Source organism: Brachionichthys hirsutus, chromosome 7, assembly GCF_040956055.1.
Source record: "Brachionichthys hirsutus isolate HB-005 chromosome 7, CSIRO-AGI_Bhir_v1, whole genome shotgun sequence".
Lineage (NCBI taxonomy): Eukaryota > Metazoa > Chordata > Actinopteri > Lophiiformes > Brachionichthyidae > Brachionichthys > Brachionichthys hirsutus.
The window spans coordinates 15,959,727-15,982,253 of record NC_090903.1 but is presented as its reverse complement, the minus strand read 5'-3'; the positions used below and the strand labels follow the sequence as shown (position 1 = coordinate 15,982,253).

General features: G+C 53.1%; 2 protein-coding genes across 2 annotated transcripts in view; one reads left to right on the top strand and one right to left on the bottom strand.

The window, feature by feature from the left end:
* Window positions 1–31: 31 nt before the first annotated feature.
* On the bottom strand, window positions 32–1,775 carry cryzl1 (crystallin, zeta (quinone reductase)-like 1; the record flags this gene model as incomplete). Its single annotated transcript, XM_068740982.1, has 7 exons — window positions 1,639–1,775; window positions 1,240–1,317; window positions 1,031–1,103; window positions 920–964; window positions 753–821; window positions 415–548; window positions 32–331 (listed from the first exon to the last, which is right to left on the bottom strand). Coding segments are annotated over exons 1-7 (783 nt in total), but the record flags the coding sequence as incomplete, so codon positions are not given.
* Window positions 1,776–2,979: 1,204 nt separating this feature from the next.
* Window positions 2,980–22,527, top strand: part of itsn1 (intersectin 1 (SH3 domain protein)) — a 24,029-nt gene continuing 4,481 nt past the window's right edge. Inside the window, 33 exon segments of the mRNA XM_068741034.1 lie at window positions 2,980–3,119; window positions 5,724–5,782; window positions 5,927–6,013; window positions 6,100–6,163; window positions 6,251–6,406; window positions 6,453–6,639; window positions 6,987–7,057; window positions 7,136–7,236; window positions 7,305–7,368; window positions 7,441–7,578; window positions 7,671–7,765; window positions 7,857–7,996; window positions 8,066–8,188; window positions 8,269–8,418; window positions 9,239–9,379; window positions 10,223–10,310; window positions 10,829–10,968; window positions 12,047–12,130; window positions 13,115–13,221; window positions 13,296–13,549; window positions 13,747–13,749; window positions 13,801–14,018; window positions 14,258–14,272; window positions 14,473–14,720; window positions 14,950–15,124; window positions 15,191–15,277; window positions 16,557–16,705; window positions 16,893–16,972; window positions 17,048–17,220; window positions 17,301–17,346; window positions 17,443–17,564; window positions 17,643–17,766; window positions 18,668–18,859. Coding sequence (XP_068597135.1) covers window positions 5,755–5,782; window positions 5,927–6,013; window positions 6,100–6,163; window positions 6,251–6,406; window positions 6,453–6,639; window positions 6,987–7,057; window positions 7,136–7,236; window positions 7,305–7,368; window positions 7,441–7,578; window positions 7,671–7,765; window positions 7,857–7,996; window positions 8,066–8,188; window positions 8,269–8,418; window positions 9,239–9,379; window positions 10,223–10,310; window positions 10,829–10,968; window positions 12,047–12,130; window positions 13,115–13,221; window positions 13,296–13,549; window positions 13,747–13,749; window positions 13,801–14,018; window positions 14,258–14,272; window positions 14,473–14,720; window positions 14,950–15,124; window positions 15,191–15,277; window positions 16,557–16,705; window positions 16,893–16,972; window positions 17,048–17,220; window positions 17,301–17,346; window positions 17,443–17,564; window positions 17,643–17,766; window positions 18,668–18,859 — 3,850 coding nt within the window. The 5' untranslated portion in view covers window positions 2,980–3,119; window positions 5,724–5,754.

Sequence of the window (22,527 nt, the reverse complement as noted above, 5' to 3'; positions counted from 1 at the left end):
AGAAAGAGAGACGTGGGGGACGGGAGAAAGAGACGTCGGGGACAACGTGGGGGACGGAAGAAAGAGACGTCGGGGACAACGTGGGGGACGGGAGAAAGAGACGTCGGGGACAACGTGGGGGACGGGAGAAAAGGTGATCGGAACGAGAGACGTCGGGGAAAGAAAGATTAGAGAAGGGTGAGAGGAGGATTAAAGAGTAAAACACGGATCCGAACCAACCCGTGCTGGGTCGGAGCTGCTCCAGGAACGCGTGCTGCTCTGGCGAGTGTGACGTCGTCAGGACCTTGACGCCATGGTAACAAGCCAGCTGGAGGCACATGAGGCCAAAAGACTGAGGAGACGGAGACGGAGACACGAGCTTTAAGGCTGGGATCACGCCCCCCCCCCCCCCCCCATCCTGTGCCGACTACGCACGCTAGCTCCATCCATGACCAGGAGTGTGTGTCCAGCTGCCACGCGAGCGTGTGTGTGTAGCGCGGTGTAAGCGCAGAGGCCGTCGCGTATCGCCCCGGCAACGCACACCGAAGAGAGCTGCTCTGGCTTCTGAACTGGAGAAGAGAAGGGGGGGGGGGGGGTTGTTTAAGTGTGTGTGTGTGTGTGTGTGTGTGTGTGTGTCTCTCTGTGTGTGTGTGTGTGTGTGTGTGTGTGTGTGTGTGTGTGTGTGTGTCTCTCTGTTTGTGTGTGTGTCTCTCTCTGTGTGTGTGTGTGTGTCTCTGTTTGTGTGTGTGTGTGTGTGTGTGTGTGTGTACTACCTATATAGTGTTCATCTATGTCGATGACGTCACAAAGTCCTGAGCAGGAAGAGCCCAGAGGCAGAATTCCTGGAGACAGGAAGCAGATGTCGTGTCGTAACCCGAAACCTTTAGCATGACCGGCTACGAGGCTACGACCTTCATTCATGCGCTGCGTGAGGCCCCACCTACAACCTCATCGTCCACCTGGAAGAAAGAAACCTTCTCGCCCACTGCAGGAGAAACACAAAGCAGTTACGCCGAACAATCACACAACTCCCGTTTGTGTGTTCACGCACCTCGGAGAACGACCCCGGCCACCTCCCTACCAACGGGGGTCACATCTCTGTGGAGCCCAAGGTCACCGAGCAACTGGGGGGGGGGGGAGAGGAGGAGTCAAGCAAGCTCTGGGCTGACGAACCAACAGATGTCAGATCAGTGGCTTCCTGATCGGAGCTGCTAACAGGAATGCTAACATTAGCTCCGACACCACCTGTGGGTTCAGTACCTGCAGATCCAGAGGGCTGAGTCCACAAGCCTTCACCTGGACCCGGACCAGGTGACTGCCCAGCACCTCCGGAAGATGCTGCAACGAAAGATCAGACTAACACCAGCTGCAGACGCGCACACGCGCACGCGCACGCGCACACACACGCGCACACACACGCCTGATCGACGCCAACAGTATAAACAGCGCCTCGTGGCTTTTCAATGTTTCTGGGAAATAGCGAGGTTTATTTTCTGTTAACTTTGACCTGAATGATTGCCCTGCGATGGACTGGCGGCTTGTCCAGGGTGTAGCCCCGCCTCTCGCCCATTGACTGCTGGGATTGGCTCCAGCTTGGCCCGCGATCCGATGACGGGATGAGCGGTTGGATAATGAACGAATGAATCCGAATAATCTCACCGTTTTCTGGATGAAGAATTTGAGCCCATCTCGACTCTCGCCGGCTCGGCAGTACAAACCTTTCATCTTTTTATTATCCGCCATGCAGCTACTAAAACATCAATATCGACACTTATTTGAATACAGTCTTTGTTTAACTCAGAAAACAGAATCCGCTGCTGCTCAGTGGCTAGCTAGCGTGCTAGCATGTGTCAGCTGACCCGTTCTTCTTCGTTGTTAGACTTGTGTTGATGTGGCGCGCTGCGGTACCGCCCTCTGCTGGACGGTATGATTACTACAAACTGGAAATACGACAAACACCTGATCGTTCACAAGAAATAAGAAAAAAAAATGTAAACGGAATATTCTTAAAACCTTTCACCGCTCCATCTTGTGCTTAAACACTTCAACCGCTTTTCTGTCTTTATTTCTGAATTCAAATAATTATATGATGTGATATTTTTTTCTGTACCCGTACAGAACCTGTTTGCTCGGTTTGCGCTGTTTTTGTATTATCACGTACTACATTTAACGCCTTACTACGACGCTGCTCTAATTTGTGCCTTATATGTCCCTTAATTGTGTCTTACGTGTCCATTATATGTTGTGGAAAATGTGTACATGCTGTAAAACAAATTGCCCTCCGAGGGACAAATTCTATAAAAGTGAAGTGAAGTGGTGTGAATTCAGCGGCACAGTGGGTGGCAAGAAGGTTGCGGGTTCGAGCCCTTTCTGTGGAGTTTGTATGTTCTGCTGTCTGTGTGGGTTCTCCAGTTTCCTTCCACCTCCGAAAACAGGCAGTTTAGCGGAATTGGCCATTGGGTGTTGTATTTTGTACTGTAATAACAGTAATTTAGGATGTGGCAGCAGTATAATCTGTATCTAAATTATTTAGCGTGTCTTTTTCTGGTTGGAAGCTGTGATTAGTATTTATTGCTACATTTTTACTCCTACAGCTTCTCCAAAGGAAACTTACTGTTCATTGCCCGCATTTATTTTTTTAAGTATTGATTGACATAATAACTGCTGATTTGTGTAGTTTAAAATACTTGTATACTGCTGTTTAATTTAATTTAGCTTAAACTCTTTCACGCTTTGCGGATCTCAATCCTTCAGACCACAAACATAACTGGACTATATTTACATGATCCTTGTCTTGGATTCGTTTTTGTTAATAAAAGCAGTTGGTTGTTCTTCTGAGGGTGGAAGGGGGGCGACTCATCCAGCCAGACCGGGCGACTCATCCAGCCAGACGGGGCCGTTGCCAATTCTCGCGATTTTGCACCGATGTAATCTCAGAGTGTGACATCTCGCGATACGACAGGAGCGTTACCCCATTTTCCAACTGTCCCTCAGTCGGTGGGGATTTAGGGACCGTCGGGCTGCCGGACAGGGTCCCGGTGATAAAGCAGCATATTCGATGGACGGTAACGTCCGATGGACACATAAATACCCGCCGAGCCGCGCCCACCAGCGTTTAGCGATGGAAGCCGAACTATGAGGTAAGGCCAGTGTGACGTTAGCGCTGGCTAGCCTGCTGGCTAACCTGCTTGCTAGCTGCACTGACGTCTCCGCTTTAGTGCGGTCAGCAGCTTGTTAGCCCGCTTGCTAGCTGCGCTGATGTCTCCACCGTACCGCGGTTAGCAGCTTGTTAGCCCGCTTGCTAGCTGCGCTCATGTCTCCACCGTACCGCGGTTAGCAGCTTGTTAGCCCGCTTGCTAGCTGCGCTGATGTCTCCACCGTACCGCGGTTAGCTGCTTGCTAGCCCGCTTGCTAGCTGCGCTGATGTCTCCACCGTACCGCGGTTAGCTGCTTGCTAGCCCGCTTGCTAGCTGCGCTGATGTCTCCACCGTACCGCGGTTAGCTGCTTGCTAGCCCGCTTGCTAGCTGCGCTGATGTCTCCACCGTACCGCGGTTAGCTGCCTGCTAGCCTGCTTGCTAGCCTGCTTGCTAGCTGCGCCGACGTCTCCACCTTACCGCGGTTAGCTGCTGAGTCCTGCCCGGTGTTGATTCGCACTGCTCGACGTGCTTGAGCTGTTTTAGCGGCACGGCTAGCAGCAGTTAGCCAGCACGCTGACGTGAAATCAGTGAGTCTGATGTCACGAGCAACGAACCGCGGCCCTGTTTGCAGCCAATGATCGAACAGGTTCTGTGATCATCATCGCGGGGTTCGATCAGAAGTTTTAACCCCCCCCTGTTATTGAGCTCGTTCCTCAGAAGCGAGCCCACGCACGCTGCCAATCCACGCACGCTGCCTGCGTAGATGTGCAACTTGTCGTTGAGCAGGTTTAGCAAGCCTCGGCAGTAAGCGCTGGTTTCCATGGCAACGCGGATGCCGCTCGGTCCACTTATGGGTGAGAGATGAAAACAGTGCATGCACATGTTGGGCATGTGTGTACACATCACCATGTGTGCAGAGGCTGGTCACAGCGACTGTTGTGGGCGGGGGGTGGGGTGGGGGGGGGGTCCCCTCAGGTGTCCCTCAGGTGTCCCTCAGGTGCCCTGCACAGTGGACGGAGCAGGAGTTGGTCTCCGGTCGGCTTAAATTAAGAGAAGAAGAAAAACATTATCCTGGAAGGACAAAGAGATTCTGATCCATAATCTCTATCGTGGTGTGGAGCTGCTTTTGGTGTGTGTGTGTGTGCGTGTGTGTGCGTGTGCGTGTGTGCGTGTGTGCGTGTGTGAGAGGGGCTTAAACTGGCATCTGCCCGAAGCCTTGATCAGACCGACTCCGGTTCCATCCCAGCGCTCTAATTGATCAGACTGATCCCACGAATGCAGGAACAGCAGCGGAACGTTGAGGTTCAGGCTGGAACACAGAAACATCTGGAGCTGCTGCGTGTTGAAACGAGAACCTCCCTGTGTGTGTGTGTGTGTGTGTGTCTCTGTGTGTGTGTGTGTGTGTGTGTGTGTGTGTGTGTGTGTGTGTGTGTGTGCTGGGCTTTGTTTCTCTGACCTAGTTACTTTGTCTTGCTCTGATTGAAGGTCTGCTGCTCTTCTGACCGGCACCAGCGCCGCTTCCCGTCGGTGTGGCCTTCTTCTTCTTCTTCTTCTTCTTCTGCCTCTTCTTCTTCTTCTTCTGCCTCTTCTTCTTCTTCTTCTTCTTCTGCTTCTGCTTCTTCTTCTTCTTCTTCTGCCTCTTCTTCTTCTTCTTCTTCTTCTGCTTCTTCTTCTTCTTCTGCTTCTTCTTCTTCTTCTGCCTCTTCTTCTTCTTCTTCTTCTTCTTCTTCTTCTTCTTCTTCTGCCTCTTCTTCTGCTTCTGCTTCTTCTTCTTCTTCTTCTGCCTCTTCTTCTTCTTCTTCTGCTTCTTCTTCTTCTGCTTCTGCTTCTTCTTCTTCTTCTTCTGCCTCTTCTTCTTCTTCTTCTTCTTCTTCTTCTGCTTCTGCTTCTGCTTCTTCTTCTTCTTCTTCTTCTTCTGCTTCTTCTTCTTCTTCTTCTTCTGCCTCTTCTTCTTCTTCTTCTGCCTCTTCTTCTTCTTCTTCTTCTTCTGCTTCTGCTTCTTCTTCTTCTTCTTCTGCCTCTTCTTCTTCTTCTTCTTCTTCTGCTTCTTCTTCTTCTTCTGCTTCTTCTTCTTCTTCTGCCTCTTCTTCTTCTTCTTCTTCTTCTTCTTCTTCTTCTTCTTCTTCTGCCTCTTCTTCTTCTTCTGCTTCTTCTTCTTCTTCTTCTGCCTCTTCTTCTTCTTCTTCTGCTTCTTCTTCTTCTGCTTCTGCTTCTTCTTCTTCTTCTTCTTCTTCTTCTTCTTCTGCTTCTGCTTCTGCTTCTTCTTCTTCTTCTTCTTCTTCTGCTTCTTCTTCTTCTGCTTCTGCTTCTGCTTCTTCTGCTTCCTCTTCCTCGTTTCTCCTTCCGTCTCCTCCGGTCTCTGATCACAATAACGGCAACATGGATGAAGCTCGTTCCTGAACAGATTGGTTCTTATTACCCCGGGTGGAACCTGTAATCTCTCTGATGGAGGTTCTCCCCCGGGTCTTTTGGAATAATGGCACCGTGACCGACATCCTGTCGGCATGGCGATGGTAGTTCTTACTCCGGCGCGTCCTGCAGCAGGGAGGCGACCATCGTCGAGCTGAGGGCGTGTCACTGAGCAGATGTTTGCTTTGCTTTTCCAGGTGTTGCGTCGGGCAGAAGACGGAGTGAATCATGGCTCAGTTCTCCACCTCGTTCTCAGGTCAGTCTGTGTCTGTCTGTCCTGAGTTCAGAACCCGAGCAGGGGTCAGTCCGGTCAGACGGACGCACGCACGCAGGAACAGGAAGTCACGACGCCCGTCTCACTTCTCCTTTCGTTGTGTTTTCTCTCCTGGGTCGGATCCAGATGTGTTTCTGATCTCGGTGGATGAGAGAGCCAAACACGATCAGCAGTTTCACAGCCTCGCTCCCAATGCGGGGGGGTACATCACAGGTAGCGTCGCTCGCTGGTCCCGCCTCTGCGCCGGCGTCCCAGAACCAGGAGCCGTCCACACACTCGCTCTTTTTCTGTTTGTCCAGGCGACCAAGCCAGGAACTTCTTCCTTCAGTCGGGACTGCCTCCCCCCATCCTGGCCCAAATCTGGTGAGTGGCTCAGACAGGAAGTCGCTGACCCCCCCCGGCCGAAGGCCGCTGTCTTCACACTTCCTGTTTGGATGATGCGCCCTCCAGGGCTCTGGCCGACATGAACGGCGACGGCCGTATGGACACGCACGAGTTCTCCATCGCTATGAAGCTCATCAAGCTGAAGCTCCAGGGCCGCCCCCTGCCCCCAGCGCTGCCCCCCAGCATGAAGCAGCCCCCCCAGGCGGGGTTCGGTAAGCCATCGTTTCTGTTCTGCCGTGCTCGGAATGTTTGTGAGGATGGCTTTGAGGTTTCCTCCGTGTCCTTTGACAGGAATGCCCCCCATCTCAGCTCCACCCCTCCCTGTCGGAGTTTCTCCGCCACTTGTCTTGTCTGCGCCGCCTCCCGCACACCCGCCCATTGCCAACGGAGCTCCTCCCACCGGCCTGATGCAGCCGCTCTCCGGCTTCCCGCACCCAGGTACCGTTCTGGACCGTGTGGGTCTTGGTTCTCTGGACCGTGTGGGTCTTGGTTCTCTGGACCGCGTGGGTCTTGGTTCTCTGGACCGTGTGGGTCTTGGTTCTCTGGACCGTGTGGGTCTTGGTTCTCTGGACCGTGTGGGTCTTGGTTCTCTGGACCGTGTGGGTCTTGGTTCTCTGGACCGTGTGGGTCTTGGTTCTCTGGACCGCGTGGGTCTTGGTTCTCTGGACCGCGTGGGTCTTGGTTCTCTGGACCGTGTGGGTCTTGGTTCTCTGGACCGTGTGGGTCTTGGTTCCAGGCTTCTGTTACGACATCGATCTGCGCTGAAAACATGTCTCTTCCTCTCTCAGCTCCGTCTGTCAAGTCTTCTTCCTTTAATCGACCGAGCATCAAGGCGCCGAAGGGGCCGTCCTTGGACGTGGCCTGGTAAGCCGCGTAATGAAACGTCTCTGGAGTGCCTGACCGTGAGCGAAATGCACGATGGCAGAATAAAATGAGGTGTCTCCTTCTCAGCTCCCAGCCGCCTCCTGATTGGGCGGTTCCTCCGTCGTCCCGGCTGAAGTACAGGCAGCTTTTTAACTCCCATGACAAGATGATGAGTGGACACCTGACAGGTACTCACAGGTGCATCGTGGTCTGTCTGAGCAGTGCGGCAGAGACCAACCTCTGACGTGTGTTCCAGGTCCGCAGGCTCGCACCATCCTGATGCAGTCCAGTCTTCCTCAGGGCCAGCTGGCCACGATATGGTGGGTGGGGCTCCGCCCTTTGATCCGCGGCGAGGTGGCGGCCGACCGAATGTTTGTTGTTTCTGTCGTCAGGAGTCTGTCAGACATCGACCAGGATGGAAAGCTGACGGCCGAGGAGTTCATCTTGGCGATGCACCTCATCGATATGGCTATGTCGGGGTTAGCACTGCCCCCCGCCCTCCCCCCAGATTACCTCCCTCCAACCTTCAGGTATCCATCACAAAACACCACGGCAACAGCACCATCACAGACCTATTGATGACGGGATTGTGTGTGTGTGTGTGTGTATGCGCGCCGTGAAGGCGTGTGCGAAGCGACAGTGTTCAGTCTGATCAGAAGAGCGTGCACGAAGAGACAGAAGAGGAGGCAGAGAGCAGCCTGGACAGGAAGCTGCCAGGTGATTGGCCGAGGCCTCACCACCCCAGCGGGGGGGACGGAATGCTGGCCGCGTCCTGAGCTGTGTCCCCCCCCCCCCGTTGTGTCTCCAGTGACGTTTGAGGACAAGAAGAGGGAGAACTTTGAGCGAGGAAACCTGGAGCTGGAGAAGAGACGGCAGGCTCTGCAAGAGCAGCAAAGGAAAGAGCAGGAGAGGCTGGCGGCGCTGGAGAGGGAGGAGCAAGAGAGGAAGGTGAGGAGTCATCATCACCCCCTGCAGCCTCGCTGTTTGTGAGGGACGATGAAAGAGAGAATGTTTCAGGAGCGGGAGCGTCTGGAGCAGGAGAGGAGGCGACAACAGGAGCAGGAGAAGCAGCTGGAGAAGCACCGAGAAGTGGAGAGGCAGCGGGAGGAGGAGCGACGCAGGGAGATCGAGAGGAGAGAGGTAGGGGGCGGGGCCAAAGCATTGATCCGGTTCGTGAGCCGGATCAATGCTTTGGATCTCTGAACTGTGAGTCTGTCCAGGCTGCTAAACGGGAATTGGAGCGCCAGCGCCAGCTGGAGTGGGAGCGCCAGCGTCGCCAGGAGCTCCTGAGCCAACGGAACCGGGAGCAGGAGAGCATCGTGCTGCTGAAAGCCCGGAAGAGGACCCTGGAGCTGGAGCTGGAGGCCCTGGTGAGCACGCACACACACACACACGGTATACACGCACAGTATACATGCACAGTATATATACACACACGTATACATGCACGCACACACACACACACACGGTATACACGCACAGTATACATGCACAGTATATATACACACACGTATACATGCACGCACACACACACACACACGGTATACACGCACAGTATACATGCACAGTATATATACACACACGTATACATGCACGCACACACAGTATACACACGGTATACACGCACAGTATATATACACACACGTATACATGCACGCACACACAGTATGCACACGGTATACACACACATGGTATACACGCACGCACGGTATATACACATGGTATATATACACACAGAGTATACACACACATGGTATACACACACACACACAGTATACACACACACGGTATTCACGCACACACACAGTATACACACACAGTATACACACACACGGTATACACGCACACACACACAGTATACACACACGGTATACACACACACACAGTATACACACACAGTATACACACGCACAGTATACACGCACACACACAGTATGCACACACACAGTATACACACAGAGTATACACACACATGGTATACACACACACATGGCATATACACACACAGTATACACACACATGGTATACACGCACACACGGTATATACACACACAGTATACACACATGGTATATATACACACACGGTATACACACACACACACACAGTATACACACACAGTATACACACACACGGTATACACGCACACACACAGAGGCTGGACGGGCTAACGGGCCTCCATCTTCCTCCAGAGCGATAAGAAGGCCCAGCTGCAGGGCAAGGTGAAGGACGTCCGTCTCCGTCTGTCCCACCAGCGGAGGCAGGTGGAGCTGACCAATCAGAGCAGAGAGACACGCATCGCTGAGATCAGCCTCCTGCAGCAGCAGCTGCAGGTACCAGCCTAATCAATGGATCACAATCTGATCGGTCTCGGCTCTACCGGTCAACCAGTGTCTGATTGATCTCTGGTGATCCGGACTATTGATTCTATCGGTTTACCTCTGGTGATCCGGACTATTGATTCTATCGGTTTACCTCTGGTGATCCGGACTATTGATTCTATCGGTTTACCTCTGGTGATCCGGACTATTGATTCTATCGGTTTACCTCTGGTGATCCGGACTATTGATTCTATCGGTTTACCTCTGGTGATCCGGACTATTGATTCTATCGGTTTACCTCTGGTGATCCGGACTATTGATTCTATCGGTTTACCTCTGGTGATCCGGACTATTGATTCTATCGGTTTACCTCTGGTGATCCGGACTATTGATTCTATCGGTTTACCTCTGGTGATCCGGACTATTGATTCTATCGGTTTACCTCTGGTGATCCGGACTATTGATTCTATCGGTTTACCTCTGGTGATCCGGACTATTGATTCTATCGGTTTACCTCTGGTGATCCGGACTATTGATTCTATCGGTTTACCTCTGGTGATCCGGACTATTGATTCTATCGGTTTACCTCTGGTGATCCGGACTATTGATTCTATCGGTTTACCTCTGGTGATCCGGACTATTGATTCTATCGGTTTACCTCTGGTGATCCGGACTATTGATTCTATCGGTTTACCTCTGGTGATCCGGACTATTGATTCTATCGGTTTACCTCTGGTGATCCGGACTATTGATTCTATCGGTTTACCTCTGGTGATCCGGACTATTGATTCTATCGGTTTACCTCTGGTGATCCGGACTATTGATTCTATTCTATTCTGCTGCTTCTCTCCGCAGGACTCCCAGCAGTGGTTGGGGGGGCTGATTCCTGACAAGCAGAGCCTCAGTGAGCAGCTCAAGCAGGTTCAGCAGAACAGTCTTCACCGTGAGTACCCACGCACGAGCATCACCTGCACGCGCATCACCTGCACACACGCATCACCTGCACGCGCATCACCTGCACACACGCATCACCTGCACACGCATCACCTGCACACGCGCATCACCTGCACACACGCATCACCTGCACGCGCATCACCTGCACACACGCATCACCTGCACACGCATCACCTGCACACACGCATCACCTGCACACGCGCATCACCTGCACGAGCATCACCTGCACGAGCATCACCTGCACACACGCATCACCTGCACACGCGCATCACCTGCACACACGCATCACCTGCACGCGCATCACCTGCACACACGCATCACCTGCACATGTTGCCATGTGTCAAGATGAAGGTTCATGCTTTACTTCAGTAAATTAATATCACTCGAGTCTGCCTGGACAAATGGCCATAATGTGTGTGTGTGTGGTGTGTGTGTGTGTGTGTGTGTCTGTGTGTGTGGGTGTGTGTGGGTGCGTGTGTGTGTGTGTGTGTGTGTGTGTGTGTGTAGGTGACAGCCTGGCGTCCCTGCAGAAGTCTGTAGAGCAGAAGGAGACCAGCAGACAGCAGCTCAGAGAGCAGCTGGATGCCGTGGAGACAGAAACCCGGTCCAAGCTGCTGGAGATAGACGCCTTCAACACCCAGCTGAAGGTACACGGCTCGTGTATTTATACATTAACATATTAAAACACCCAGGTGAAGGTACACGGCTTGTGTATTTATACATTAACATATTAAAACGCACAGCTGAAGGTACACGGCTCGTGTATTTATACATTAACATATTAAAACGCCCAGCTGAAGGTACACAACTCATGTATTTACACATTAACATAGTAAAACGCCCAGTTGAAGGTACACGGCTCATGTATTATAGATAGAGCAGGTCTGTGAAGGTACATATTTATTCCAACTCGTATACCTCTGAAGTTAACTTTATTCATTTGATGAAATATGATGAGTCCTGTATTTGGTTCGGAGGTTTACCCTGCAGCGTGACCCGGGACACCTTACGGTCCGACAGGCTGTGCGACGCCATCCTAATGCTGCTTCCTGCTAAAGTCACAATACTAAAGCGCTGCCTCGGTTATTTATGCTCAGGTCAGATTGGTTGTCTGCTTAGATTGCTGTAACGTGATGAATTTAAAATACAGCCTGAACACTTCACGGCTTTGCGTTGAGGGACTTTGTCGGTGAAGCTCTGACTCCTGTCCTGTCCTCCATCACCCAATCTTTGCAGCTCTTGTGTTTGTTGTGTGGTTCCCATGTTTAGCTGTTTAGCTCGTGCCTGTAATGATGTTGTGTGTTAATGTCAGCAGAGCTAGCCGCTAACAGCACAACAACACGGCATTCGGGGAGGAGCATGACTCCTGTGGTCTGCCCCGCCCAGGAGACGTGATTAGGCAGGAAGCCAGGCACAGCACGGACCACATGGGTGGATTTAGCCAGCCCATAGTTGCATTCACCATATTTACATTGAGGCGCAGTCACGTGACTGTTGGACCCGCCCCCTTCCTTTCTGCACCACTTCCTCCTCTTCCTCCTCTGCCCTCACACCCACCGGAGCTCTTCATCTCGAACCCTGCTTCTGCTGCTCTGTGTGTCCTCCTGCTTCTTCGCCCTGTGTTTCTTCCATCTTCTTTATTATTTGTTTATTTGATGAAGCCGATATTTTCTGCTCCTTTATTTACCTCCTGCACTGGCCCTTTTGCTCCCTCGCCCATGCCAGTCTCTGTGTGAGTTCTATGCCAGCCACTGTGCCAGGATAGGAGCCCTGCGACGCCAGCTTCAGGAGGAGCAGAGGGGGAGACAGGTAGAGCACACTGCTACTGCTGGACGGGGGTGGTACTGCAGCTGGGACACACTGGGACATAAAAGTGTATGAATTCACGTCAAGCTGCCGAAGCGTGTGACCCGCATGGCTCAGTTTTTACATTTGGACTGGAGATGATTTGAGCAAGGCTTGAATCCCATTCAAGTGTTTCAGTCTCTGGAAGACTTGAACACCTGCAGAACAGACTTCATGCAGCGGCGCCGCTCACGTGATGAAGAAGAAGAAGAAGTACTTAATACACACTAATACACACTAATCTAGGATTGTTCGTTCAGAATAACCAAACGCTGAGTGAATGTTTCGGCCTCGTCACTGACCTAAAACGACGTCGTCTTTGATGTTCGTTTAGAACGGAGGTGAACCGTGAAGGCGGAGCCTTCGAGGTGGAGTTAACCGTCACACGGCCTCTCTGCCCTCTTCCTTTCCTTCATTCTTTCTTCCGCTTTGCTCCGCCTCCTTCTCCCTTCCCTTTCTTCCTGTTCAGCCTCCTCTTCTTTCTCTCCCCTCTTATCGTCTCAACAGTCCTTTTCAGGGTCCCACATTTACAACGCTTAGCCGACTCGCTACGCCCTTAGAGTTACCCTTGCATGCTACTGTCATGCTAGGCTAACAGTCTTGCATGGTCAGCAGGTGTAGTGATTAGCGGACTGGCTAATGCTATGCTTCCAGCCTCCTGTGAGACGTGTCTCCGTCCCCAGAGCTGGTGTCTTCCTGTTTGCTTGTTTATGAGCACCAACATGTGATCCATTAAAAGAAGTGATCATGGTACGGTCGGTTGCCATGACTTCACCGTGGAGTAGAGCGGTCGCACTGTTCCCTTTAAATATTACAAGGCAGTCTTCAGATGGTCGACTCTGGGGCCCCCCCGCGGTGACCCTGACTACTAGTTATGGCTGCTGTCGATGGTAACCCGTGGCAACCACCCCTCTGTTCCACGCTCTCCTCACGGCTGTTGCTTTGCAGGAGCTGGAGGAGATCTGCAACCGGCAGCTGAGGCAGAGACCGAAGGAGGTGGAAGGAGACGCACACACGCCGGTTGAGAGGAGGTCGGCCGAGCTGCAGGAGAGCCGGTGAGGAGGAGATGCAGTTTAGGCTTCCTCCGCTGAATGACCTCGCTGACCTCGCTGACCTCTCTCCTCCACAGGTTGACATCAGAGGAGGGCGTGTCCTTGAAGGATGAAGCCCACGGAGCTCCGAGTCCGGCCTCCATTTCCGCACCCCATACCTGGCTGAACAAGATGACTCAGGAAGACGAGGGGAAGAAGAGGAGAGGGATGGAGGAGGAGGAAGCAGGGTCAGCAGAAGAGCAGGAGCAGGAGGAGGAGGGGAGGAGCAAGAAGGATATGCAGGACAAGCTACATAAGCTGTTCAGCCAGCCGGCCGACCCCTGGGCTTCAGGTGGGTGGGGCATGGGGGGGGGGGGGACGTCTCCAGCATGTGATCTCAACGAGGTTCTAGCAGAACGTGTGCAGGGATGTAGGACCCTCGACCCAGAAGGCGTTTTAAGAGTAAACATTCTAAATCATTGGCTCTGATCTGTAATCTATAATACTGGCTGCAATGATGGCAGCCTTTGGGCCCGGTGGAACCAGCAGCAGGTGGTTCTGGTGGATGTGGTCTGGGGTTCTAGTGTTTGTGTCTGTCTGCAGTGGAGAAGGCTCCAGGGCCCGGCTCGCTGGACCAGAAGGCTCCAGGGCCCGGCTCGCTGGACCAGAAGGCTCCAGGGCCCGGCCCGCTGGACCAGAAGGCTCCGCCCCGCGGCTTCAGCCAGCAGCAGCCGGTGAAGGTCGTCTACTACCGGGCGGTGTACCCGTTTGATGCGCGCAGCCACGACGAGATCAGCATCGCCCCCGGAGATGTGATAATGGTACGTCCCGCACAAAACCAGTGGTGAGAGCGTAGATCCAGACCGACCCTGGGACGAGAACCCCGTGTGCACGTGCGTGTGTGTGTGTGCACGCGTGTGTGTGTGTGTGTGCGTGGGTGTGTGTGTGTGCGTGTGTGTGTGTGTGTGCGTGTGTGTGTGTGCGTGTGCGTGTGTGTGTGTGCACGCGTGTGCGTGCGTCTATTAATGGTCTCCTCTCTCCTCTGCTGTGCTACCTGAAGGTGAAGGGGGAATGGGTAAGTTGTTGCTCCGCCCACTGTCGTGCTTCCACCAGTCACAAGCCACCTTGCTGTGGCTGTTTCATCTGTTCGGTGTTTGTTGTTAGCGTGAAGCTACGTAGCTCCGCTAGTCAGAGTCTTCATTAATGTGTGTGAGATGAGACCGTGAGGAAGTACCTTTCTGGGATGATTGACAGAATTCTGCCCCTCCCCCACAGGTGGACGAATCCCAAACAGGTGAGCCTGGCTGGTTGGGCGGAGAGCTCAGGGGCCGCACCGGCTGGTTTCCAGCCAATTACGCTGAACGCATTCCTGAAAGCGAGGCACCAATCAACTTGCGTGCAGAGGCTTCAGCCACGCCCACCTCAGCCCAGCAACCAATGAGCACGCCTCCCCCGGCTCCTGGACACACCTCCTCGACCACATCCTCCTCAAACAACAATAACTGGGCAGATTTCAGCTCCACGTACGTCTAAATAATATATGTGGTACTCCTTAAGAAGTACTACTGTTATATGTGGTACTCCTGAAGAAGTACTACTGTTATATGTGGTACTCCTGAAGAAGTACTACTGTTATATGTGGTACTCTCTATGCATTACTACTGTTATATGTGGTACTCCTTAAGAAGTACTACTGTTATATGTGGTACTCTTTATGCAGTACTAGTAATGTATGTGTTTGTGTCCTTCCAGATGGCCTTCGAACTCAGCCAGCCAATCAGACGGCGAGGGGTGGGACGCGTGGCCGACCTCTTCGACCAGTCAGAATCCTTCGCTCGGTGTTCCCTCCGCGCAGCTGCGACAACGCTCCGCCTTCACGCCTGCTACCATGACAACAGGCTCCTCTCCCTCTCCTGTGCTGGGACAGGTAGGCGTGTGAAAGCGTCCGTCGTTGGGTCCGGGGCGCTAACGATGGTTGCTTCCTGTCTGCCAGGGCGAGAAGGTCGAAGGTCTCCAGGCGCAGGCGTTGTATCCCTGGAGAGCCAAGAAGGACAACCACCTGAACTTCAACAAAAGCGAGGTCCGCTTTGTGGTCTCCCTTTGTGGTCTCCCTTTGTGGTCTCCCCTTGTGGTCTCCCTTTGTGGTCTCCCCTTGTGGTCTCCCTTTGTGGTCTCCCTTTGTGGTCTCCCTTTGTGGTCTCCCCTTGTGGTCTCCCCTTGTGGTCTCCCCTTGTGGTCTCCCCTTGTGGTCTCCCTTTGTGGTCTCCCCTTGTGGTCTCCCTTTGTGGTCTCCCCTTGTGGTCTCCCTTTGTGGTCTCCCCTTGTGGTCTCCCTTTGTGGTCTCCCCTTGTGGTCTCCCTTGTGGTCTCCCTTCTTTGGTCTCCCCTTGTGGTCTCCCTTTGTGGTCTCCCTTTGTGGTCTCCCCTTGTGGTCTCCCTTTGTGGTCTCCCTTTGTGGTCTCCCCTTGTGGTCTCCCTTTGTGGTCTCCCCTTGTGGTCTCCCCTTGTGGTCTCCCCTTGTGGTCTCCCCTTGTGGTCTCCCTTTGTGGTCTCCCCTTGTGGTCTCCCTTTTTTGGTCTCCCCTTGTGGTCTCCCCTTGTGGTCTCCCCTTGTGGTCTCCCTTTGTGGTCTCCCTTTGTGGTCTCCCCTTGTGGTCTCCCCTTGTGGTCTCCCCTTGTGGTCTCCCTTTGTGGTCTCCCCTTGTGGTCTCCCTTTTTTGGTCTCCCCTTGTGGTCTCCCTTTGTGGTCTCCCTTTGTGGTCTCCCCTTGTGGTCTCCCTTTTTTGGTCTTCCTTTGTGGTCTCCCCTTGTGGTCTCCCCTTGTGGTCTCCCCTTGTGGTCTCCCTTTTTTGGTCTCCCCTTGTGGTCTCCCTTTGTGGTCTCCCCTTGTGGTCTCCCTTTGTGGTCTCCCTTTGTGGTCTCCCTTTGTGGTCTCCCCTTGTAGTCTCCCTTTGTGGTCTCCCTTTGTGGTCTCCCTTTGTGGTCTCCCTTTGTGGTCTCCCTTTGTGGTCTCCCCTTGTGGTCTCCCCTTGTGGTCTCCCTTTGTGGTCTCCCCTTGTGGTCTCCCTTTGTGGTCTCCCCTTGTGGTCTCCCCTTGTGGTCTCCCTTTGTGGTCTCCCCTTGTGGTCTCCCTTTGTGGTCTCCCCTTGTGGTCTCCCTTTGTGGTCTCCCCTTGTGGTCTCCCCTTGTGGTCTCCCCTTGTGGTCTCCCTTGTGGTCTCCCTTTGTGGTCTCCCCTTGTGGTCTCCCTTTGTGGTCTCCCCTTGTGGTCTCCCTTGTGGTCTCCCCTTGTGGTCTCCCCTTGTGGTCCAGCAGCTGTTTCCTGTGTCGTGTGATGGTAACGGTCGGTTCTGGTTCTACAGACCATCACGGTGCTGGAGCAGCAGGACATGTGGTGGTTGGGGGAACTGCAAACGGGCCAGAGAGGCTGGTTCCCCAAAAGCTACGTCAAGCTCATCTCCGCCGCGGTGACGGCCCCCGCTGGAGCGACGCCACGCAGCAAGAACATCAGGTGCTGTCTGGACTCGGGACTTGGGACTCGGTACCCGGTACCCGGGACTCGGTACCCGGGACTCTGGACCAGGTACCCGGGACTCGGTACCCGGGACCTGGTACCCGGGACTCGGTACTGAGTTCTGCTGCCTCTGAAGAGCATCCACTACTGAAAACATGAACTCATTGATCGCTGTCTCTTCCAGTGAGCCTGGAGTATCGGAGAGCCCGCCCAACGGGAAACGGCCGCCCCCCTCCCCAACGAAAGCGTCCGAGTGTGGGGAAGGTAACGCACCTGAAACACCTGAACGTGCGTGTTCCGTCAGTGCAGCCGACCGTCGGTGTCCTCGTGCGTCTCCAGACTACGTGGCCATGTACACCTATGAGAGCAGCGAGCAGGGCGACCTGAGCTTCCAACAAGGAGACGTCGTCGTGGTGACCAGGAAAGAAGGGGATTGGTGGACGGGAGTGGTCGGAGGCAAGGCTGGCGTCTTCCCTTCTAATTACGTCAGACCACGAGACTCTGCCTCGGAGGTGAGCGCCCAGACGGGACCAGAACCAGGTGCGTGTTGAGACAGACGTCCGTACTGACCGAAGCGCCGCCTCTCCCCCAGGCTCTGGGACCGGCGGGGAAGACGGGCAGCCTGGGGAAGAAACCAGGTGACCCCCCCTTTAACGTCTCGTCAGCAGGGACGTGCTCAAAGATCAAAGCCGAACCTGCCGCCTCTTACTCCCCCCTCCTGTCTTTGTCTCCAGAGGTCGCTCAGGTTATCGCCCCCTACAGCGCCACGGGGGCGGAGCAGCTCACCTTGGCTCCGGGGCAGCTCATCCTCATCAGAAAAAAGAACCCGGGGGGCTGGTGGGAGGGGGAGCTGCAGGTACAGGTGCAGGCTCGGGTAACGCGACCCCGTTTGTAGCTCCTGGTCGTAATAACGCGCTGCATTCCGACCCCCCAGGCCAGAGGCAAGAAGCGCCAGATTGGTTGGTTTCCAGCCAACTACGTGAAGCTGCTTAGTCCGAGCACCAGCAAGACCACGCCCACAGAGCCGACCCCGCCCAAACTGACTCCTGCTAGCACAGGTAAATCTTTCTTTCATTCATTTATTAATGAACATCAATACAGGCGACTCTAATAGATGTAAATATGCCGGATTTTAGCAGAAGTGCTGATTTACATCCGCAGTACCTCGGCAGGTAAAAGAAGGACACAAGACAGAACGGGAGGTTACAGTAAAAATTACTAAAAGGTTTAGAGCTACTGGTTACAGGACTGGTTTACCTTCAACCACTGCCCGAGGTGAGTTTTGAAGGTTTGTAGTGGGACGCCCCCTGATGGCGAGTGGAAGACTGTTCCAGAGTGGGACCTCACAGTGCCCTCTAGAGGAGGCTCTGGTCCTGGGGCCGCTGCGAGCCCGACCTCACAGTGCCCTCTAGAGGAGGCTCTGGTCCTGGGGCCGCTGCGAGCCCGACCTCACAGTGCCCTCTAGAGGAGGCTCTGGTCCTGGGGCCGCTGCGAGCCCGACCTCACAGTGCCCTCTAGAGGAGGCTCTGGTCCTGGGGCCGCTGCGAGCCCGACCTCACAGTGCCCTCTAGAGGAGGCTCTGGTCCTGGGGCCGCTGCGAGCCCGACCTCACAGTGCCCTCTAGAGGAGGCTCTGGTCCTGGGGCCGCTGCGAGCCCGACCTCACAGTGCCCTCTAGAGGAGGCTCTGGTCCTGGTCCATGTAACACTTTGCACATTAGACAAGCCATTTTAAAACTTTTAAAATTCTCAAGGCTCAATAAATATAAATGAACTTTTTTTTAATGTTACAAACGTGGAGTGACATTGGTTTTCTATCAAAGACCTTTAACGATGGTTCTATGATTTTGCAGGTATTTACACCTGCCAGCGACCAACATGTAATGTTCTGCCTTTGATCTCACCATTAGCTTTCTTTTAAAGTGCGTTTAAACTTGTTCACGTCTCTGGTCCTGACGCAGTGTGCCAGGTGATCGGGATGTACGACTACGTGTCCCAGAACGACGACGAGCTGGCCTTCCAGAAGGGTCAGCTGATCACGGTGATCAACAAGGACGACTGTGATTGGTGGAAAGGAGAGCTCAATGGGAGGGAGGGGCTGTTTCCCAGCAACTACGTGAAGCTCACGACGGACACTGACCCAAGCACTCAGTGTGAGTACTGGACGCACACGCACACACGCACACACACGCACACACAGAGGGGATGCTGTCCCTCTCTGTTTGACCCTGGATTGGTTTGATCCGTCACCTTGACACTCCTTTGGGCCTCTTTGACAACTTCCCAGTCATGCACCAGTTCTGGGTGGCGTGTGTGTGTGTGTGTCTGTGTGTGTGTCTGTGTGTGTGTTCATGTCCCTTTTCCCTGCATGTGTCCATCAACATGATGCGTCCATAGACCTGCAGTGAACGGATGAATCTGAGCTGCAGACTTTTGGGTCATTTTAGTCCAACTGAGCAGAAACATGAAACTGATAAAAGAGAGGAACCCGGGCGGGACGAAGGCGGTGCGGAAGCTGGGCCCGGAGCCGGGCCCGGAGCTGGGCCCTGAAGCTGGGCCCGGAGCCGGGCCCGGAGCTGGACCCTGAAGCTGGGCCCGGAGCTGGGCCCGGAGCTGGACCCTGTAGCTGGACCCTGAAGCTGGGCCCGGAGCCGGGCCCGAAGCTGGGCCCGGAGCTGGACCCTGAAGCCGGGCCCGGAGCTGGGCCCGGAGCTGGACCCTGAAGCTGGGCCCGGAGCTGGACCCTGAAGCTGGGCCCGAGGCCGGGCCCGGAGCTGGGCCCGGAGCCGGGCCCGGAGCTGGGCCCGGAGCTGGACCCTGAAGCTGGGCCCGGAGCTGGGCCCGGAGCTGGACCCTGAAGCTGGGCCCGGAGCCGGGCCCGGAGCTGGACCCTGAAGCTGGGCCCGACTCTTTCCTCTCTCAGGAACTAATAGAATTATTCTGTAATCAATCGTCTGGTCGTCCCTAGAAACGGCGACGCCTTGCTTCCTGTCACGCCTTCCATTCTGCTTTTGTTTTCCAGCACTGCAATAAATATTGTGCTTAATTAAAATCCAGCCCCCCCCCCCCCCAGCTTTTATTTTGGAAACGGTTCCACAGACGCTGTCGTACTCGCTCTAGACCCTCTGCTTCTATGCTAGCTTAGCCACGCCCCCACGCCGTCTTGCTGCATGCTCCACCCATCTAGTTCCTGAGTGTTGTTGTTGTTATTTTGTTTAGTTGTTTTTGTTCATGTTGTTGTTGTCGTCCTCTCTCTAGGATCATATCATTACCCAGAACCCCCCTCTCCTCAAAGCCCTCAAAGAGACCCACTAGGCCATTCAACCAATGGGAAAGCAGCAAGAGGTCACATGACCGGGACATGGCGACTCTCCACCAGTAGAAGCCACAGACACACAGACAGATGAAACAGTTACACGCCCTCTGGTGGCGACAGCTGTCTATAGCATGGCTCTGACTGATCTAGAACTGTGGCTCCAATCGGCTCCGATCACCAGAGGATAGATCAATAGTCAGGACTCCTGGTTGGAGGAGAGACTACTGAGCTGCTTTCTCTCAGACTGGGCTGATGACCGTACAAAGACACGCACACGCACGCACACACACGCACGCACACACACACACGCACACAAAGTGGGTCATTTTGTGGCTTTATGGGAGAATTTAGAACCAGTGCCTCAGCCCCTCCCCCTGCTGTTTTAATCATTACCCTTTGTAGCCTGCCTCTGATTGGACCACAGCTTCATTCACCAGTCAGTCAAAAGTGCTGGCTCCACCCCCCTCACCCCACTAACCCCTCCCCTCCCACAGCTTCACAGAAAGACCCACTATCTGCAGGAGGACTCTGTCTCCTCTCCTCTCCTCTCTTCAGCCCTCCTCAGTGCCAAAGACTCCGCCCTCCTCAAAAGGAGATGAAGTTATGGAGAGGAGAAATGGAGGCGGTGCTAGGAGGTGACCTCCAGGTGTAGCCCGGGGTGCTCCTCCTTTCTGTGCTCATCAGTCCTTCTCAACGAGGGGAACACACACAACCCAGACGAGTTTAACTTTATAAAAATGTGTTAACTTTATGTTGTGTCTTGATGACCTGTTTTTAGGGTTAGACCAGGATGGTCCTCCAGACACGCACGCACACACAGACACGCACACACACGTTCGGTACTGAATATGAAAGGATGATGTCATAAGAGAAGAGAACAACGTGGTTTCTGTTGCTCCAGATCAAAGGACGTTTGGACGTTTTGGGATTTATTTCCTTTCTCACAGGAGGGACTTGATGCTCAGTTTGTCTGTCAGGTCCGTGAGAGCCAATCAGTGCTTAGCTTAGCATGAGCCTGTCCACTGCTTCAAGCTAAGCTAAGCTAATCGGGCTGTGGCCCTCGCTGAGACAGGTATTGATCCTCTAAACTCAAACACATCAAGAAAGTGAATATTTTCCCAAAATGACAAACTATTCCTGGAAACAGGATTGTATTGTTTTTGTTTTTTTAATCGTGCATTTTATGGTTCGCATTGTGAGAAGGCTTTTATCTCGTCCCCAGACGCCATGCTTGACCTCTGGTGACCTCAGCTTCCAGCTCGGAGCCACATTTTGTCATGTTTTCTGCACATATACAACTTTATTGTCCTTTAAATATCATTTACTGCCCCCCCCCCCCTTAGAATAATATATTACATACCAGCTAACATGGTTTGGTTTCACACAGAACACCGCCACCCATGTGCTTGTTGCCATAGCAACAGACTGGTATTATAGTGGGTGCCATATCAGATGTTTTGGGTCTTTTGTTTATCCAGATGACAGTATTGTGGTTTTAATGTTTACCTGTGAATGAATTAAATGATTGTTGAACTACACAACTTTACGTACAACATGCAGCAGTGGATCCCATTGGCTCCTCTTTGTCAGTATTGAAAGTGAAGGTCTCTGATTGGATGACGGTTCTTAAAGCTTCAAGGCCCACGTTTTGAACATGTTTTTGTTCTTGGAGGTGGGAGAAATAAAGACGGGCCGAGACAAGAGCCATGCTGCACTCCAGTTCTGCTTCCTAACAGTGTTTCTTTTATGCGTCGTGCTAATGCTAATGCTAACGCATCGTTTGGACTTTTCCTAGAACAAAAACGACGCTCTCCCCCCGCCCGGAAGCGTGGCTCTGGTCTGGTCTGAGTGTTCTGTCGGATTTATTCTTAATCTGAACAATGGTAATGTCCTCATCAATACAGACTGATGGAGAGATTAACAGCCAGATTTTCCCAGAATGCACTGCTGGGCATGAATGAGAGGAGGTGAATGAACACAAAAAGGAGTGAATGAATGAATAACGTGTTGGTTTGGTGGATGAGGCTTTTCATGAAGCGCTGAATCTGATTGGTTCTGATGATTAAACGCTCTGAGACAGACTGCAGCCACGGCCTGGTTACTGACACACACACGCACGTTTCCTCTAACCTGAACATTTGTTGAAACCATTTTTATACAAATATTTTGCTTACGTCTCAAGGTAAAACGGTAAACCTTCACTTCTTTGTAAATTCATATATTGATACTTTATTTATTTGGCCGTTATTCTGGCACAAACAAATCATGACAGCTTTGAGGATGTCCAGAGCTCAAATGTTCAGGTCTTCAGAAACATGTTGATAGTCCGGAACCCGGATTCTAAAAGAAGCCGCTCATCCCAACACGGGGAGGTTCTGGTCATGAGGCCGTCTGTTAGAAACTGAATAAACGTCTTAGATCCATTAAATTCTGGGAGCGATCCGGATTCCCGTCTGGATACAAAAACATCTGGATTTTCCCATTTACTAATCGGAGTCGTAAAGG